The sequence below is a fragment of the Carlito syrichta genome, unplaced genomic scaffold (assembly GCF_000164805.1).
Source record: "Carlito syrichta isolate Samal-C Ts95f unplaced genomic scaffold, Tarsius_syrichta-2.0.1 Scaffold313176, whole genome shotgun sequence".
Classification (NCBI taxonomy): Eukaryota; Metazoa; Chordata; class Mammalia; order Primates; family Tarsiidae; genus Carlito; species Carlito syrichta.
In genome coordinates this window covers 402883-422434 of record NW_007257272.1, presented here as the reverse complement: position 1 = coordinate 422434, position 19552 = coordinate 402883, and the positions used below count along the sequence as shown (strand labels likewise).

Below are 19552 nucleotides of genomic sequence, written 5' to 3'. Positions count from 1 at the left end.
TTATTTGGCGGGGGGTGGAGGGGTGGCCTTTCTTGGAGCGTCAGGGACAGCCTCAAGCCGTTTTCGCCGAGGGAAGTCTTTGAAATACGGGATTCAAAAGAGTGGCCCTCCGCAACAATGCCGGGCGTTCCCGAACCGGGCGACGCTGGGATTCTGGGGAAGTGGAGGCAGAAGGAGCGGGTACTGGGCCTCCCCACTGCTTACTGAGACCCCTGGCAGGGACGAGCTTAGCTGTCCCGCCGGGTGCCCTGCTCACCCCGGCCCGGGCCACGGTGACAGCTGGGGGTCTAGAGAGACGGCAGGAGAGGACCCTGCGCATTGTCTGCCGCGCGATGGGGACGTGGGCGTGCCCGCTGAATTCACCTCCTCCGGGGACCAGCCACCCGGGGAGGAGCCGGCACACAAAGCTCTCCTGTAGGCTCGGAGCGCCAGCACCCTGGGCCTTCGTGTTGTTTGTCTCTGAGCAGCTGGTTCCCGGAGCCCGTGGGCCTCCTGGACAACACGAGTGACAACGATCTTCTGGTTTATAATAAAGGGCTTAAAACGCCGGAAAGCTCCCCCGCGCAGGCCACCAGCCCTCCCGCCTTCCCAGCCCTAGAGGCCACGCTCCGATTCTGGTGACGGAGGAGGTACAGTCTAAGGATTTGCATTTGAAGGGAGGATGCTGAAAAGCCTCCCCCTCCCCCCTCTCAGTTTTGAATGTCTAAAGCAGGAATTCCAAAACCTGGTCTACAGTAGCTCACTGCCTGGAGGGTGCCTGCCCACCCACCTGTTTTTAGACTTAAGTTATCCGAAGTTGTGTGAGTGGGTAAAGATACTAGACGTTCCCCCCTTTTAATTCACTAATCCCGGGTTAGAGGAAGCTTGAGAATTCCTGGCTCTAGACCTCTGCGCTCAACAAGTCGTTTTGAAACTGTGTTTACAACATCTGTTTTGTGCAGATCACCTTTGGTGTCCTGTTTGTTTTTTTGAGGTGGGGGGTGGGTGGCAGCGAGGGAGGTATTGCAGATGGAATTCAGATTCCTTGTACTTAAGACCAGAGGAAGAGTTACTAACCATTTCTTTTCTTCTCTTCTTTAATAGAGCACAAGACCATAGAAAATGTTTACTCTGAAAAGGAAGTTGCATATTATCCTTTGATGTGAAAAAAGAAAAATGCATGAAAACTTTTCTTGGAAGGGAGCATGCTTTTGCACTCACCTTTGCCTTTAAAATGAAACCCAGTTTTAAAATGTTGTCATTAAGTAGATGATTTAAAATATCTGTGGGCTATTTGATTATATATGCTTCAGCCCCGGAAAGACCCTTTTGATGTTACTCTTGCTATTTCTCACTTTTTAGTCTCATTATTTGAGTCTTCACAAGTATCCAAAACTGTTCTAGGCAAAGAGATCAACCAGATGGATGGGTCTGAGAGTGGGGCTTGAAGATGTATGTTTCCCTCAGGTCATTTGGTTGTAGAGTTGCCTAGGCTGTGCTTTTGCAGAAGATGCATATAAAAGCATGCATTTGACAGGTCTGAACAGAGATGCTCTAATGGGTTGTTTCCTAGGTTGCTGTCTTTGATAGTACCATGAAGCTGGACATTCTGACACCTTGCCCTAGTGGGGTGGTAAGTTCCAAGGGAGCTTATAAAGAGTGACTTTAAAAGTCTGTCTTCTTTTTATGTACTTGGGATGTGTGCCAAAATAGGGCTTCAACCAAGTAATTTGCTCTCATTCTGCTGCCCTTGCTTTGTAGGGGATGGGCAGGAAGAAGAGTGGCTGGAGGGAGGAGGTGACTCAGGGAAACAGGACAAACTGGAATTTATCCTGCCATATCTAGCTGACCAGCCGGAGCTGCCTAACCTCATTTTTCTCCCCTGTGAAATGCATGCCCTGCCTCTTCTTCAGGGTGGCCATGGGGCTCAGATGAGAGCCTGTCATGGTTAATGACCCCAGAGGTCATGCCCAGCACTCAGTGTAGTAGGTGCAACACAGGCTCAGGGGGAAGAGCCTCATTAAGTTGAGCTCTCAGCATCCTACTTGTAAAATCCCAATCTTTACACATCTTAATTGCACTCATTATGAAATTTATAGTACTTTCACTTTCACCCATTTAACAGAGCAAAGAACCCATCATTGTTTTAAAAAGAAATCAAGGGGTTTTTTTTTATTGTTGTTATTTTGTTTTGTTTTGTTTCCCAGGTGATTTTTCTGTCTTCTGGGTCTTCAGTGTTGTTCCAGGTTTTATTAGGGTGGAATTGAGGGTTTTTAAAATTTATTTAGTAGAAGACAGTGGACTATTTCCAGACATGCTGGGCATGGAGAAGCAGCATTTGAAAGGAAGAAGTTTGTTTCTGACCGTCTATTTTTAGACATTGTAAAATTTAAACCAAATTCTCTACTCTGAAGTCATCATTACAAAGTTGTTTCTCAAAAAAAACCCCAAAAAATTGGCTCTCAAAAAAAGATCCAAAATGGAACCCACTTATTTTGAGCAGAATTTTAGCAGAAGCACTTTTGAAGCATTTGTGAACGTTCGTTCAACATAAGTTTCTTGAGCATTTGTTCTTGCTGGGTTTTGAATTAGGAGCAAGAAGTAGGACAGTCACCTGCAGTCCTGGGCCTTCCTCTCTTGAATTTATGGTGAGAATAATATTAACTAGTGTTTATTGAGCACTTACTGTGTACCAGGCCAGGTACCAAGTGCATTCCATAGATTATCTTGGTTCATTTTTATAACAGCGTAGGCACCATCATCCTTGTTGATTAGCTGGGAAGGAAGATAAGGGAGCAGAAAGATGAAGTGGCTTGCCTAGGGGCAGGAGGCATTCCAGGTGGAATTAATTTACCTATTACAGCCCTGTCAGGGCCTAGGAAAAAGGTGTAGTTCTAGCCGAAGCAGAGAGAGGAGATGGAGGGGTAGCTTCTGAGTTGGAAGCTCAGTGAGGATTTAGAATCTTTTTGTAAAAGGTTACTATTGTTTTGTAATGGTTAGTACTGTTACAACCAGACCAGATTCCTTTGCCCAGAAAACCCCAAACTGATGGAGCCATTACAGTGGAGAGTTTAATATTGCAACACAACTGAATAATGAGGGTGGGAGAAATCTCTCAAATCTGCCTCTTTGAAAATTCAGAGGATAGAGTTTTTAGAAGTAGCTTGGCAGGCAGAGGGATTGGAGCTATTGATTGACTGATGATGTCATAAAGGGGTATTGAGACTGTCTTGGCAGTTACAGGACTGGTAGAGGACTTCCTGGTATTCTGGGCCTAGGCAGGAGTTGGGTCCCTCAGAGTTCCATTCTTAGGTTTTACAATATATGCTTTCTAGAAACAAGTCCCTCAGGTCCTGCAGTCCAGGCCTTGAGCCATTACGGAGGCAGGTTAGGAGGGAAGTGTGGGGAAGGTGGGGTCTCTGGAGATTGAAGCCCCTTTGTCCTTCAAACAGCCTCTTGTCCTCCAGCAGTTTTAGGCCCATTGTTTAAGAAACAATATATTAATCAGTCTAGCCCCACCCCAGGAGTCAGGACAGGAAGGTGATTATAGGTGGTTTCAGTATAAAGGAAAATTGTGGAAGAATGGGCATTTTTTGAAAGCTCACTCTGGAGGGAGGACAAAAATGAATGTGGGGGAACCATCTCTTTTGGAAGATATGGTGACTTAGGCATGTAAATCATGAGGTTGGCTTTGGAATAAGAGACCAGGCTATCTGGTGTGCTGGACCCCTTCTCAGTGCTCAGTCTCCCTACCCATCCTTTTCTGTATTGCTCTCCTTCACAATGAGGTGATTTTCCACTACCTCTGAGGTGACCACAGGAGATAAAAGAGGAAGCGGCAGTTAGAGGCAGCCATCATTCCGCAGCATTAGATCCATTTCCATTTGAATGGCAAAGTTGAATGCATGGTTTGATCTTCTGTCTGGTCCAGGCCTATTCTCCTGATACTGTAGCTAGAAGGTGGCCTGGTCCATATGGATGGGTGGACTTGAGCAATTCCAGTGTCCTGGCATGCTCTGATAATTGGGAACACAGTGTGACCCCTAGACACATACTAGGTTTTATGTGAATGTCAATCTTAGTTCTGTGGTGCATCATGGTGAAGATTGAATGGGTTGATCTCTAGATGCCTTCCAGATGGAGATGAGCTCCTGGGTTTTCATACACTGTCAGAAACATCATTTGAAATTCATTTCTGTGGTCTCTAAACAGATCACCCTGAGGGCAGACACTGCACCTCCTCTTAGTAGCACTCATGGTGGAGAGGGGTCTGGAACTACCGCTCAATCAGAAGTCCGGCTTTGATCAGGACCACATGGCATAACTACATGTCTGTGTGATTGCTTCTGCCAGTGCCTTTGGAGGTGCCATTGCCTCTGAAGGCCTCTCCTTCTCTTGCAGAGAGCAGAGCTGCTGCTGGAAGGAAGAAAGGACGAGACCCTTCAGGATACCTTGCGGCACTTTCCAGCCTGTGAGCTGCAGGGGTAGGTGAGAGGACCTGGAGCCAGGATTAAGAACTATTTATGAAGCATCTTATTTTGTGACTGAAGATCTGTGGTCAGTGGTGACATAAATGGCTCGACTCCCCGCTGGCATCCACTTCATCGTCTCATTCTCCAGAGATCAGTGGTGAGTCCTGGCTGGTCTGTCCTTTGGCGTGGTGCTATGTATGGGAAAGGGCTATTATGTGGGTGGTTTTCTTGACCCAGTCTCACTATAAAACATATAAAACTGGATGCTGGGCCTCCTCCATCACTGCTGAATTGCTTATTGGTTGTGGAAGCTGTGACATGGCACATTGCTTAGCTGTCCTTTGTCTTTGGAACTGGCATTGACAGATGGCGTTTGTACTCCACCATGGTCCTTAGTGGTTTCTGTAATAATCATGGTCCCTACAGAAAAATGACCACCAACTACTGGCAGGATTATATAGTGGCTGTGGGTGAAATAAGTATGTAGCTCTGAGTCCAGATGAGTGGCCTGGCTGGCACAGAACTTTCAGGTAGAAAATGGCATTGAAACAAAATTAGGTGAAACCAGAATACAACCTTCTGTTCAGAGAGCCTCTCCTTCTCACAGGTGGATTTGTTCATTTTATACTACTGAAGAAATTAGATGGATGGTGTGGGCACAATCCAGAGCTGGGCTCTCTGGCTTCTAACCTGCCCTGCTGATCTCTTTTGAGAGAGGAAAACTTTTCTTCTACCCTGTATGCTCTGTTTTGAGGGACCTGCAAATTAAATTGGCAAAAGACAGATTAGCAAGAGAAAAGACAGGTTTAATCACCTATAGATGGGTGGTAACATAAAAATGTGACTTATAGTGGCTTTTAGAAGTTGGGGCTTGTATGCCATCTTCAATAGCGAAGGAGAGTAGGAGAAAGGACACTTTATAGGGAAACAGGTGACTTTTGGGAAAAATAAATGGGCCCTTAAGAGAAGAGATGGGCAATATGATGTCCTGTGATAATGTCTGCTTAATGTAGAGTGGAGACCTCTCATCTCCAGTGATAAGAGTTGGTCTTTCCTGGTTGCTGCCAAGGAGAGGATTTATGACAGTTAAGTTACTCTGAGTACTTTTGGGAGCCTGTACTTTTAGGCAGATAAGAGATTCAGGAACACCAATGCCTTCTGCTCAGAATGATTTTGATGCTGAGCAGCATATCCAGCCCATTCATCTCCTCTACATAGACCACCCCTCAAGGGCCTCACCCCCTAAGCAGCTTCTGGGTGCTAGCTGGTGGTATCTCAGGTTTGACTTGAACACATCTGCATTCTTTGACCAGATGGGTTCCCTTGTTGACTACTGTGAATCTAGCCACAGGTGCTTAGGCATTTGGGTTTTATTTAGTGAGCATCTAGTTTGTTTTATTTTGCAACTTTATTTTGATATAACTTGAAACTCACAGAACTTACTAAATTTGTAGCAATGTTACAAAAATTTTGCCTTATTTGCTTCTGTCCCTGCTCCCTACAGGTGTGTGTGTGTGTGTGTGTGTGTGTGTGTGTGTGTGTGTATACATGCACAGATTTGAGCGAACCATTTGAGAATCAGTTGCAGATATCATACACTTTTATTTTAAACACTTCCGTGTATATTTCCTATAAACAAGACATTCTGTTACATAACCATAGCAATCAGTTCAAAACCAGGAAGTTCAACACTGATAAGATACTGTTATCTGATCCATAGTCCATATTAAAAACTATATCAAATGTCCAATAATATCTTTTATAGCATTTTTTCCTCTGTCCAGGATCCAATTCAGCCTCCTACATTGCATTTAGTTAACCCTGTGATTTTAGACTCTTGATCTGGAACTGTTTCTCAGCCTTTTTCATCCTTTATAAGCTTGACATTTTTGAAGAGTTCAAGCCACGTATTTCATAGACTGTTTCTCATTTTGGGTATGTCTGTTATCTCTTCATGATTAGATTCAGATTATGCATTTTTGACAGAAATCTCACAGAAAAAGCTTTCTCACTGATAAAGAAGGACTACAAATATGGGAAGGGGGAACTAGGAGGAATCAGATGGTGCTGGGTTGTTGAAGGTCTCAGGAGGAACTAGTGGAGGTAGATACGATGATAGATATGCATAGGTGTGTGTGTGTGTGTGTGTGTGTGTGTGTGTATGTGTGTGAAATGCATCCTTCTAGGAGGTCCTGGCAACAGCAGCACCTCCACAGTGCTCCTCAGCAGCACCTCCTCGCTCCGAGGTCATTTCTGTGTGCCATTTCCCGCCAAAAGGAACCAGGAGCCCTTGGAGATGGCTGATGCCAGGACTGGGGCAGGGAGAGTAAGACATGAACCTGGAATATCCTGTGCCAGAAAGTAGGAAGTACTTAAAAACAAAAGGACTCTTGCCGGCCAAATCTAGCAGAATTTGAGATTTAAAAGAAATGATACTCATAATGGTTTATAGTACATTGAATGTCATAAGAATGTAGTGAGCCCATACTGATATAACTAAATATGTCAAGAAAAAGGAGAGTGCTCCTTCCCAGGAGAGGCCAAAGGCCGTGAGTTAGCAGGCCACTGGCTGGAGCCATCAGAAGAGCATCAGGGGACATACACAATGGAGTGACAGTTTGAGGAACAGGATATCTACTTATGTCAAAGTAGGTCCCCACAAATTCTATTCATTACTTAGAGGGAGAAGTGGTAGTTTCAATGGGAGACACTGTGGTAGAAGGCCTCTTAACCAATGGCTTGCATTAATGTCATCACCACATGTGCTTCCTAATGGTGCTCTTAAAGGACTTGGCATTATTTCTCTGATTGGTTTCATTGTCTTTAAATTAAGGATGTCTTTGGACTGGTTTCTACCCCAAGTCATATTGCTCAGTAATTCTCAAAAGCATTGTTTATTCCTTATTTGTGTATGACTGAGATAAATAACACTCAAACAAGGAGATAGATAATCTGCATGGAGCCTCTTAGCTGCATGAACAGCAGGTTGCTGTTCATCTGTGAACATGTGGTATTCAAGAACATTCCCAAGAAGGTTCCAGAGGCTCATGCCTGTCCTGTGTGGTCCTGGTTGAATCTGGGCCAGAAAATATAATTGTTGTTATTGTTCTTGTTTGTTCTCATTTATTGTTATTGTTGTTGTTGTTGTTGTTGTTGTTAAATCTTGCTTTTGTTGTTGTTGGTGGTGGTGGTGGTACTGCTGCTAGAAACTTGGTGTTAACCCACACACTATTTTTGTTGTGTTGGTGGGTACAAAGACTGCTACTATTAGTCATAACTGCAGAAAGTAAGTGAAACACCAATGAGTAAAAGAATTAGATAATTTATATTTTATTGTGTTTGATTTATAAATCCAAATATAGCACAAAGCAAAAGGATTATATTAATTTCCTAAGGCTGTTGTAACAAGGTACCACACACTAGGTGTCTTAAAACAACAGAAATGTTTTCTCTCACAATACTGGAGTTCAGAAGCCAAAATCAAGGTGTCAGCAGGGCCATGCTCCCTCTGAAGGGTCTAGGGAAGAATCCTTCCTGCCTCTTCTAGCTTCTGCTGTCGTGGGCAGTACTTGGCTTGCAGCAGCATCACACCAATCTCTGCCTCCACGGTTACATGACCTTCCTCCCTTTCTGTGTGTCTTCTCTGGTCTCCTTATAAGGGCATCAGTCACTGGAATTAGGGCCTATGCTAAACTAATATGACCTTACTTTAACTAATTATGTCTGCAAGACCCTTCTTCCAGATAAGGTCACGTTGTAAGGTTTGGGTGGACATGAATTTTGGGAGCACTGTTCAACCCAGTATAGGATGAGAACCCTTGCTTCACAAATGAGAACAAAATAAAGAAAATGAAGATAGAATTATGAAATGGGAAAAGGACTTTGGGAGGGCTGTTTGATACTCTAACCCCATAACCCAGAATCATCCTGCAGAAGTAAAATATCTGCTTTCTCTGGAGGTGTGTTGAGATGGCCACTAGGAAGGCAGCCATCTGAGTGTGGTGGCTGCAGCATGACTGTGACTGGTGGGAGCTGAGGTCAGGCCTTCTTGGATGGGTATACCCAACTGCCAGCCACTGGCTCCTCCCTGTCCCCAAGGGCTATGTAAAGAAGATGAGGAAAATGAATCAGGAAGGGTGAATTTGGAAACAGAAGAAAGAGAATTGGCCTGATACTGGCTAAATAAAGATAGGGGTTTTTCGTGTCAGTCTCTAGAGAGATTCCAGTTTGCAGTGTAAATTCACCCTTCACCCTGATTCTATAGGACAGCTTCTCTCGAGAATACAGCTAAACCACAGATAGCTGCTTTTCCCAAGGGGGTAATTCATCAAAGTATCTCACCTCTACACGAAACCGAACTGGAAATTTCCAGAAGCATGTGTCACCCCCCTCCTTTGGTTGATGGTATCTCTGGGCTCCAGCTTAGCACTTCCAGGAGGGCTCACGGGAGTCACCTCTGCATGTGCACTGTGCTGAATAACACCCGGGTTTGACCTGGTAGAGGAGGAGGGCAAGAGCCCCAAGCTGGTGGCAGGGTCTGATCACCCAGCAGCCTTGACCCGGGAGTGCAGTGTACAGGAGGGCCCACTCTGCAGATTTGATCCCTCTAGGGGAGAGAGCACCAACTTCTGTACTCTCTGGGGAAGGTAGAAAGCACAAACCCAGGGTGCATAGACAGAGCTGCTCTTCTCAGATTCTTCCTTCACTGGGTGACTGAAATTCAGATCTCCCAGCTGGTAGCCCCTGAAAAACTGGTAGTGAGTATATAGGATCCTCAGGGCACAAGATGCACTCCACATTCTTCTCTGACACTGATTTGGGAGGTGCTGGAGGTCACTCAGTCTGAGGACTTTGCAAGACTTCTTGTGAGATGGGAAAAGAGAACCCTGTGCTCAGATGGGGGCAGATAGGGTCATCACTGGTCACCTTTGTCCTATTCAGCTACAGAAGGGGGAGGTGAGTGACCGGCAAGCCTAGCTGTGGGCTGGAAACATGGACACTGGGGCTGATGAATCTCCAGTGCTCCAGTGGCCTGGAATCTTCTACACTGGCCACCTGAGGTGCAGAGAAGTGGTGGGGGACACAACAGACACCTTCAACTAAAGAAATGAGAGGAGGCTTTGCAGACGCTGCCGCCTTGAGCCTTTTTCCATCAGCCATGGTCAAACCCACTGTGTTCTTCGACATCGCTGTTGACGGCGACCCCTTGGGCCGCGTCTCCTTCGAGCTGTTTGCAGACAAATTTCCAAAGATAGCGGAAAACTTTCATGCTCTGAGCACTGGAGAGAAAGGAATCGGTTATAAGGGTTCCTGCTTTCACAGAATTATACCAGGGTTTATGTGCCAGGGTGGTGACTTTACACGCCATAACGGCACTGGTGGCAAGTTCATCTACGGGGAGAAATTTGGTGATGAGAACTTCATCTTGAAGCATACAGGTCCCGGCATCTTGTTCATGGCAAATGCTGGACCCAACACAAATGGTTCCCAGTTTTACATCTGCACTACTAGGACTGAATGGTTGGATGGCAAGCATGTGGTTTTTGGCAAGGTGAAAGAGGGCATGAATGTTGTGCAAGCCATGGAGGGCTTTGGGTCCAAGAATGGCAAGACCACCAAGAAGATCACCATTGCTGACTGCGGACAACTCTAATAAATTTGACTTGTTTTGTCTTAAACTACCAGATTATTCCTTCTGTAGCTCAGGAGATCACCCCCTTCATCCCATTTGCTCACAGTATCCCTATAATCTTTGTGCTCTTGCTACAATTCTTTGGGTTCCATATTTTCCTTATTCCCTTCCACGTCTAGTTGGATTGCAGAGAATTAAAAACTAAGTAACAACAACAAAAAGAATTGAGAGAATTCATTTCCTGCCAGAAAGGGTGATGTTCAGAAACACAGCAACGAAGGCTTAGACTTTTGTAGCAAATCCACTGTGCCCACATAGCCTTTGTGCTTTGGGCTAAATTATACACTCATTTTTTAGCTTCACTTTCTTCCTATCTGCTCATTGGCCTGGGTTTGGAGAGAAAAGAATCCTAGAAAACCACCAGTAGATGTTTCCCTGAAGAAGAGAGCATTGGGGCAGTTCTTTGTTTTTTCCTTTCCCTAAGGCACAGACATTCCAGAGGTTGTAGATTGGAGTCCCACAGGCCCACCAACCATTTTTCTTTCCCACTTGAAATATGATCTTTATTTATTTTTAAATCTGGAAATACTGATTTGACCCCTACTTTCGCCAGTAGCTAGAGGGGCAGACAGCCCTAGGATTCTAGGATTTTGACTCATTCACAGAAAGCTCCCTGAAGAGTGAATCCCAGGCATTAGGAATAGATGTGCAGCTGGAAGAAGTAATCCGTTTGGGCCTTTTCTGGGGAAAGGACTCCTCTGCACCGGTAGTGCCAGCTGCCCTTCTTTGTTCTATCTGGGACACCGCCTTAGGTAATTGGTGATGCCAGCGGTTGGTTGCACAATTGGAAGTGGCCTTTCCAGGCCGGAAACAAGACAGGCTCTCCAGGGCTGTGTCTTAGGACTCAGAAACACGGTTTCCTGGCCGGATCCCCTCTACCTTATCTCTTATCAAATAGTTATTTCTCCCAACTTGTTTTTTGTTGCCCTATGTAATATTTTTCTACAGGTTGTTCATACTTTTAGACTGGAATGAGCTTTTCTCTTCTTACCAAATCACCTTCTTTTCTGCGTCCACAGCATGTCTCATACTTACTCTCATGGCCAAGCAGAGCCGGGGGCTCGTGCCAGTGGTTTTTTTCATTGACCTATTCAGAGCTTGCCAGCACCACTGACTTTTTCTCACTGAGGTCAGTGAAATATTTATATGTCTGCCTTGCTTGTGTACTTCTGAAAAGTTGCGTAGAAACTAAAAAGCCAAAAATAAATATGATCATAAGTACCCAGGATAGCAGGCTACATAAGAAGCTTGCAGTTAATTGTGTTGTAAACTAAATAAATATTCCTTCTTGTCTGTTTTGTAAACATGTGTGTATATATCTTGAGTCCCAAATTTCTCTTTGGTTATTTTTGTTTGTTTGTTTTTTAATGAATATTTGTGATATTGAGATAGAAGGTGAAATGCATGTTTGATCTCTGGCCCTGGTGCCTGGCACATGGCTCCTAAAACCATTAGAGTGCTGAGTGTCTTTTTGTATGCTAATAACAAGGCTAGTGGCTGGGGCTCCAAGACAGCCTGGATGGGAACTGGTTACCAGGGCAACCTACCATGTGATTAGACATTGGAACTTTCGTTCTCACCCCTCGACCTCTAGGTGAGGGGAGACCCCCAAAGGTTGAGCTGATACCAGTGGCCAATAGTTTAATCAGTCGTACCTATGTAATGAAGTCTCCATAAAATCCCACAAGGAGAGGATTCTGGGAGCTTCCAGACTGCTGAGCACATGGAGTTCCAGAAGAGTGGCCTAGGCATAGATGCTCTGAACCCCTTCTCCTATACCCTGTCCTGTGCATCTTTTCCCTGGCTGTTCATCTGTGCCCTTTGTAACAGAATAAATTGGTAAACGGAAGTAAAGAGTTTTTCTATATTCTGTGAGCTACTCTAGCAAATTAATTGAACTTGAGGAGGGGTTCCTGGGAGCCTTGATGTATAGGGGTGGTCAGCCATTTGTGTCTGGAGTGGTGTAGTTTTGTGGGAATGAGCCCTTACCCTGTGGATCTGATGCTAACTCTTGGAAGGTGGTGTCGGGATTGAATTGAATTAGAGGATATTCAATTGGCATCTGCTGGAGAATGGCTTGGAAAAAAAAACCCTACATATATACCTGGTGTGTTGTGTGTCATGTGTGAGGATAGAAAAAATGGTTTGATTTTTCCTATTTCTTACAATGGTTAAATAATTTCAATTGAACAAAGAAAAGTGGCAACATTTTTTAATGTTCTAATATTGTAGTGACATTATAAGTACTGTCGATAATTGATAAAGGACAAAATGAATAATATACAGCATCGGAACATTTAAGAACACAGTGATACTGCATTTTAAACATATCTTCTATTATTTATATCATCCTTTGCCACCGCTTTGTGTTTCAGGTACAGAGCCTTCATTTTTATTTTGACATTTCTGCTGTATGCAAGTTTTCACTTATCTCGAAAGCCTATCAGCATAGTTAAGGTAAGAAATGAACAGCCCTTGATTTTGTATTCTACCTGTAATCTCTGTAGGGAACTAATTACTTTAAGAACCTTTGATGCAGGGAGTTGGGGATGGTAGCCAGATAAATGGAGACAACAGATTATTTAGAAACAAGTTATTTTGCTGCTTTGGTGTTTCAGTTTCCCTTTTCTGAAATTAAACATTTCTAAATGTTTTTAGGATTTATAATTTCAGCGGTAGTATACTTTTAGTGATATTAGTTGACAGTTTCAGAATTCTAAAACGTAAAGATGCATTTTATCTCATGTGGCTTTCCTTCCAAATACATCCAGTCTTAAATCATTCCCCAAATTGCTTTAACTTTTAGTGCATTTTGACCCCGAGTCTGGCTGCGGAGGTGGTTCTCCATTATTCTTAGAACACTGAGTTTTTGGGCAAATGATGAGTGGGCAGGAAGTTGTTAAGCAGGTGTTTGACTAGACTTGGGAAAAAGAAGATTAAAGTAAACAATCCTACATAACAACCAGTTATAACTTGGAAAAAAAGCTGGATAATTTTTTTACCCTCACTGGAATTACATCATCTTGTCTGTAGACTGTCGGCAGGCTTGAATGGCTTTTGACTCTCGATCATGGAAGGAACAAGGAAATTGTCTGGTGCCAAAGATAGCTCATTTCCAGCTTGATTGCCCCTCACCACTTTCCAGTGGTTGGCCGGGGCACAGATCCAGGACTGCAGCTCTGTGACTTTGGAAGCTGTGCTTCCTCCTGTCCCACCGTGACTGAGTGCTAGACAACTGCCCTCTGAAGCCCCGATGGTGGAGGGTTTGGAACTTCTGTGGACAGTTCTATGTTCCCTGTTCTCTGGCTACTTCCCATAAATGTTAATTGTTTACTCAGAAGACTGTAAAATTCCTCCTTAACCCCTGGTAAGCAGGAAATGTTCATGCCCTTCAAGCTGACTGTAGAAATGTTTGCAGACCTCTAAAAGCATGATTTTCTTTCCTTTTTTTTTTTTTTGAGTTGGAGTCTTACTCAGTCACCCAGACTGGAGTGCAGTGGCCTACTCATGGCCACCCCAGCATCAACCTGCTGGGCTCCGGCGATCCTTCCACCTCAGCCTTCCAAGTAGCCAGAACTACAGGCACACGCTGCCACGCCTGGCTAATTTTTGATTTATTGTAGAGACGAGGTCTCAAGTTGCCTGAGCTGGTCTCGAACCCATGGGCTCAGGCAATCTACTCACCTCAGCCTCCCAAAGTGCTGGGATTACAAACCCGACCTCAAAGCATGATTTTCAAAAGAGAGAGATGAACAAGAAAAGAGTTGGTAGACCTTAATATACACTCATCCACTCAACGGGGAACTCTAAAGTCAGTACTAACAACCAGCCACTGGAAATCTGCATCCTACTACTTCTTGTCTTCCTAGTTAAAGCAATACTCAAGCAGATCAGAAAATGGCAATTATAAATGGTAGAGACTGCTGAGGAGACTCAGTGAGCACACTGGAATTGAAGGACTGAGTGTAGTCAGGGAGCTTGCATAGCGTTTCAAGATGGACTGGGAAAGGTTGGGTTTGGGTTGTGGAGTAGAAAATGTCTTTCCAGATGGGGGATTGCCTCAAATACTGAGTGGAGGATGGGCATCAACATGAAGCTACCACCCAATAGACTGGGGCTTTCAGGACAGATGTGTTATATAAGGTGAGCAGGCCTTGGAGGAGCTTTCTCAGGAAATACAACCTTCAGAGTCCATCTGACAACCATGAGGGCCCCCATCAGACAGGAGAGGATGTGAGCATTGGTTGTTCCAGTCACTCTCCCGGTTTTTCTGGTGGTCCCTCTCAAGGCGTCCCACCCCCAACCTGTGTGTGGAAGTGTCCGTGCCACTCAGGGCTTACTGGGGAGGGGATCTTATGGTGAAGTCTTAGTTCAGTATGCCACAGTAACAGAAACTGCTGCTTACAGAGCCCCATGGTGTGACAAAGTGCAGCGTGCCCACATTCATTATTTAATATGATCTTCACAGCAGCCCTGTGAGTGTCCTTATGAGGAAACTGAGGCTGAGGGAGCTTAATTCTCCTATATAGGGCTTGTACTCCCTCAAGAGAATTCTTGGTGGTTCGGGCTGGCTCCAGAGTCCCAGCTCTCAACACTCTCTGCCTCAGGGTCTCTCCAGCATTTAATTACTTGAGTGTAATCAAACATCACACCCAGAATTTATTTATTTATTTATTTTGAGTTGAAGTCTCACTCTGTCACCCAGACTGGAGTGCAATGGCATGCTCCTGGTCACCGCAGCCTCGACCTGCTGGGCTCCGACTATCCTTCCACCTCAGCCTTCCAAGTAGCCAGAATTACAGGCACACACTACCATGCCTGGCTAACTTTTGATTTATTGTAGAGACAAGGTCTTGCCAAGTTGCCCAGGTGGGTCTCAAACCCACGGTCTCAGACGATCCACTCGTCTCAGCCTCCCAAAGTGCTGAGATTACAGGCTGAGCCACCGAGCCCGGCCCAGAATTTCTTAAACACTTAGTACCTTAGACGTGCCTGGGGTGGATTTGCTTCACATTGAATCCCATGGGTTTCTTTGCCTTTTGAGACAGGTTAAAATACCATACCACATATAAGAATTTAGACTCGATCTCATGAAGCTTTCACATTCTTCAGCTCATGTTATAAATGGCATACATGAAACTGGAAGTAGTAATGATTATATGCACCCAAGGGACAGTTTGAATAATTATCTATAGCCTGTATTTTCTAGAAGAGTATAAACAAAACAGAAATAAAATATATTTGCTTACTTGAAATCAGTCACCAGGAGTTGTGAATTATAAATGATTATCATTCTGTAATGCCATTTATAGGACATCAGGGCATAGCAGGTCAGATTTAGGTTAGTGTGGAATGTTTAGACTTACTTTTGATCACTGCTGATTAATTTTCTTTTTCTCTGATTAAAAATGTATATTTAAAAAGATGATGATTAAACCATGACTGGGAGGATAGTGGTGTTAAAAATGCAACCCTGTCCCTTCTCCCTACAGCTCTATTACTTGAGAAAAACATCTGCCCAAGCTGGCAGGCAGGTGTATGTGCCCCTGCTGGTGGAGAACTTTTGGGGGGCTCTTTTCACCTGGGCTACCCCAGATCAGAAACCTGAAAGCAGAGGCTTCTCAGAGAGAGCTTAAGCTGCAAGGGTCCGTGGAGCTAGGGGCTGGTGACATTGACTGGTTTGAGTGTGTGTACCCAAGCCTCTCTGGACACAGGACCTATAAGAAGAAAGCCGTAGAATCCATGTGGCAGGTACCAAAGTCTGAAGAACTGGAAGTGTGGACCGTGGGTGGGAAACTTGTTACTTGGAAAGTTCAGTGCTCCCAGTGTTCATATTTATATGATATGCATCTCCAATGAAAATCTCAGCATGTTTTTTCTTTAATTGAATAACATAAGCTTGATGTTTATATGAAAGAATGTTCAGGATTTAATTATCAAGGAAAGTGTGAAAAAGATAGCATTTCATAATATGAGATGAAAATATGAAAAAGATTAACATGTTTTAAAATACCATAATGACATTATGATATTGCATGAGAATAGACAAAAAGGTCAGTACAACAGAATAGTAAATTTGGAATATTTGACAAATGATGTAAAATGTGTAGCTTATTTAATAAACTGTGTTGGCACTACTAGTAATTCAGCTGGAAGAAATAAAGGTAGAATCCCTATTTTATTAAAAATCAATGACTGGATTAAAGATTTGGATGAAAATACAAAAAGTAAAAATTGAGGAATAAAATTATATTCCTCTTAGGAATGAATATGAAGTTAGGAAACCCAAAGGAACAGTGGACAAAGGGCATGAATAGACAGTTCACAGACAAGAAATTCAGACTTCCAAGAAATATGTGAACTGGGTTCAAATTTGCTACTGTTCACAAATGCATATTAAGGCAACACTATGTCCATCAGCTGGCACTGTGTTGCCATGATGGGGAGAGGACTTCCAGGCATCAGAGATGGGGATGGCAAGTGTTAGCACCTTTGAGAAAATGTTCCAGTGATGCCCAGCAAAATTCAACATGTACATGACCTTCAGTCCTGCTTCTGGGAATTTCACCCATAAAATTAAAAGCACCCATATTTAGAGATATCTGTATAAACATCTGCAACTTTGTTTGTAGTGACCAAAAAAAAGGAAAAAGTACTGGATATCAGTTGAACCTAATCAGTAGGTGAAAGTTTGAATAAATTATGAGAAGTCCATGTTAAGAAATTGGCACCTACCTAAAGGAACTAATTTGAGGCAAACTAGTTGATGCAGAAACATTTCCAGGAGTTATTTTGAGTAAGAAGTTAGGGTGTACCAGTGGAATAAAAATAAATATCAACACCAACAAAATTTCCCCAAAGCCCACAAAGACATGGATACTAAACAGCATGATGCTAAACTACTGGGTCAACACTGAACTCAAAGCAGAAATTAAAGATTCCTGGAAACAAATGAAAATGAAGAAACATCTTACCAAAACTTCTGGGATGCCATGAAAACAGTTCTAGGAGAAGAATTTATGTCTGTATGAGCACACATCAAGAATGGACAGATGCCGGGCTCAGTGGCTCAGCCTGTAATCCCGTGCCTTTGGGAGGCTGAGGTGAGTGGATTGCCTGAGCTCGCGGGTTCGAGACCCACCTGGGCAGCGAGACCTCATCTCTACAATAAATCAAAAAATCAGCCGGGTGTGGTAGCGCGTGCCTGTAATTCCAGCTACTCGGAAGGCTGAGGCGGAAGGATTGCCAGGGCCCAGCAGGTCAAGGCTGTGGTGACCGGGAGCGGCCACTGCACTCCAGTCTGGGCGACACAGTGAGACTCCAACTCAAAAAAAAAATAATGGACAGATCACAAGTTGAGAGCCTAACAAATCACCTAAGAGAGCTAGAAAGAGAAGATCACCAAAACCCTAACTTTAGCAGAAGAATCCAAATCACTAAAATAAGAGCCCAAATGTGGGGCATAGAAGACAAAAATATCGTAGAAAACATCAGCAAAACAAAAAGCTGGTTCTTTGAAAGAATTAACAAGATTGATGGTCCCCTAACCAGAGTGACCAAGAAGAAGAGAGAAAAAGTCCAAATAAACACAATCAGAAATACAAAAGATCAAATCACAACTGACCCCAAAGAAATACAAAAGTTTATCAGAGATTACTATGTACACCTATACAGAAACAAACTTGATAACCTAAATGAAATGGAGGATTTTCTGACATTACACAACCTCCCCAGGTTGAAATAAGAAGACATTAAGACACTAAATAGACCAATAATAACCCAGGAAATTGACTCTGTCTTAAGAAAACTACCTATAAAATAAAGCCCTGGACTGTATGACTTTCCTGCAGAATTCTACAAAACGTATAAGGAGGAACTGATACCAATCCTATTGAAAGTATTTCACACAATTGAGAAAGATGGAATTCTCCCCAAGTCATTTTATGAAGCTAACATCAAAACAGGTAAAGATCCAACAAAAAAAGAGAACTACAGGCCAATATCACTTATGAACTTAGATGCAAAAATCCTCAACAAGATTCTAGCAAATCGGATTCAAAAACACATCTCAAAAATCATCCACCATGACCAAGTAGACTTTATCCCCAGGAGGCAGGGCTGGTTCAACATTCATAAGACTATAAATGTAATTAAATACATCAACAGATGTAAAAACAAGAACCACATGATTATCTCACTAGATGCAGAAAAAGCTTTTGATAAAATCCAGCATCCCTTTCTTGATAAAAGCCTTGAAACACTTAGGTATAGAAGGAACATACCTCAAAATAGTAAGTGCCATCTACAATAAACCCACAGCTAACATTACTAAATGGACAGAAACTGGAAACATTTCCCATGAAAACTGGAATAAGACAAGGCTGCCCACTCTCACCCTTCTTGTTCAACATTGTGTTGGAAGTCCAAGCTAGGGCAATTAGACAACAGAAGGAAATCAGGGGTATCCAAATAGGAAAAGAGGAGGTCAAGTTATCCCTCTTTGCTGATGATATGATCCTATGCCTTGAAAATCCAAAATAATATGTCAAAAACATACTTGTACTGATAAATAACTTTGACAAAATCTCAAGGTTCAAAATAAATGTGCAAAAGACAGTTGCATTCCTATACACCAACAACAAGCAAGCAGAGAACCAAATAAAAAGCACAATCCCGTTTATAACAGCCACAAAAAAAATAAATACCTTGGCATCTTCCTAACCAGAGAAGTACAAGACCTTTACAATGAGAACTACAAAACACTGCTCAAAGAAATCCAAGAAGACACAAACAAATGGAACAATATTCCATGCTCACGGATAGGAAGAATCAACATTGTTAAGATGTCCATCCTACCAAAGGCAATCTACAGATTCAACGCAATACCCATTAAATTACCAACATTATTCTTCTCAGACCTGGAAATGACAATACAAAAATTCATATGGAAACAGAAATGACCACAAATAACCAAAACAATCCTTTGCAAAAGAAAGAAAGCAGGAGGTATTACACTTCCAGACTTCAAACTTTTTTATAAGGCTACAGTAATTAAAACAGCCTGGTACTGGTACAAGAACAGGCATATAGACCAATGGAACAGGATAGATATTCTGGAAGCAAAGACTCAATTTCTCAACCAACTCATCTTTGACAAAGCCTCCAACAATAGCCACTGGAGAGAGGAGGACCTATTCAGTAAATGGTGCTGGGAAAACTGACTGATTACATGCTGAAGATTGAAACTGGACCTCTACCTATCACCGTGCACAAAAATTAATTCTAAATGGATCAAAGACCTAAATGTAAAACTTCAAACTATAAGAATCTTAGAAAATATAGGAGACACCCTTATGGAAATTGGAACTGGCAACCAATTCCTGATCAAAACCCTAAGTGTCCATACCAT

The 19552-nt window shown here is 43.2% G+C and overlaps 2 protein-coding genes across 2 annotated transcripts in view; both read left to right on the top strand.

Moving 5' to 3' along the window:
* The first annotated feature begins 550 nt into the window (after window positions 1-550).
* Window positions 551-19552, top strand: part of SLC37A1 (solute carrier family 37 member 1) — a 70577-nt gene continuing 51575 nt past the window's right edge. The window contains exons 1-3 of the mRNA XM_021718633.1: window positions 551-629; window positions 4381-4608; window positions 12519-12600. Coding sequence (XP_021574308.1) covers window positions 4553-4608; window positions 12519-12600 — 138 coding nt within the window. The 5' untranslated portion in view covers window positions 551-629; window positions 4381-4552. The remainder of the gene's footprint in view (window positions 630-4380; window positions 4609-12518; window positions 12601-19552) is intronic.
* On the top strand, window positions 9610-10104 carry LOC103272703 (peptidyl-prolyl cis-trans isomerase A-like). The gene has a single exon (XM_008070188.1). It carries the CDS (start codon window positions 9610-9612, stop codon window positions 10102-10104), a length of 495 nt encoding a protein of 164 aa, XP_008068379.1.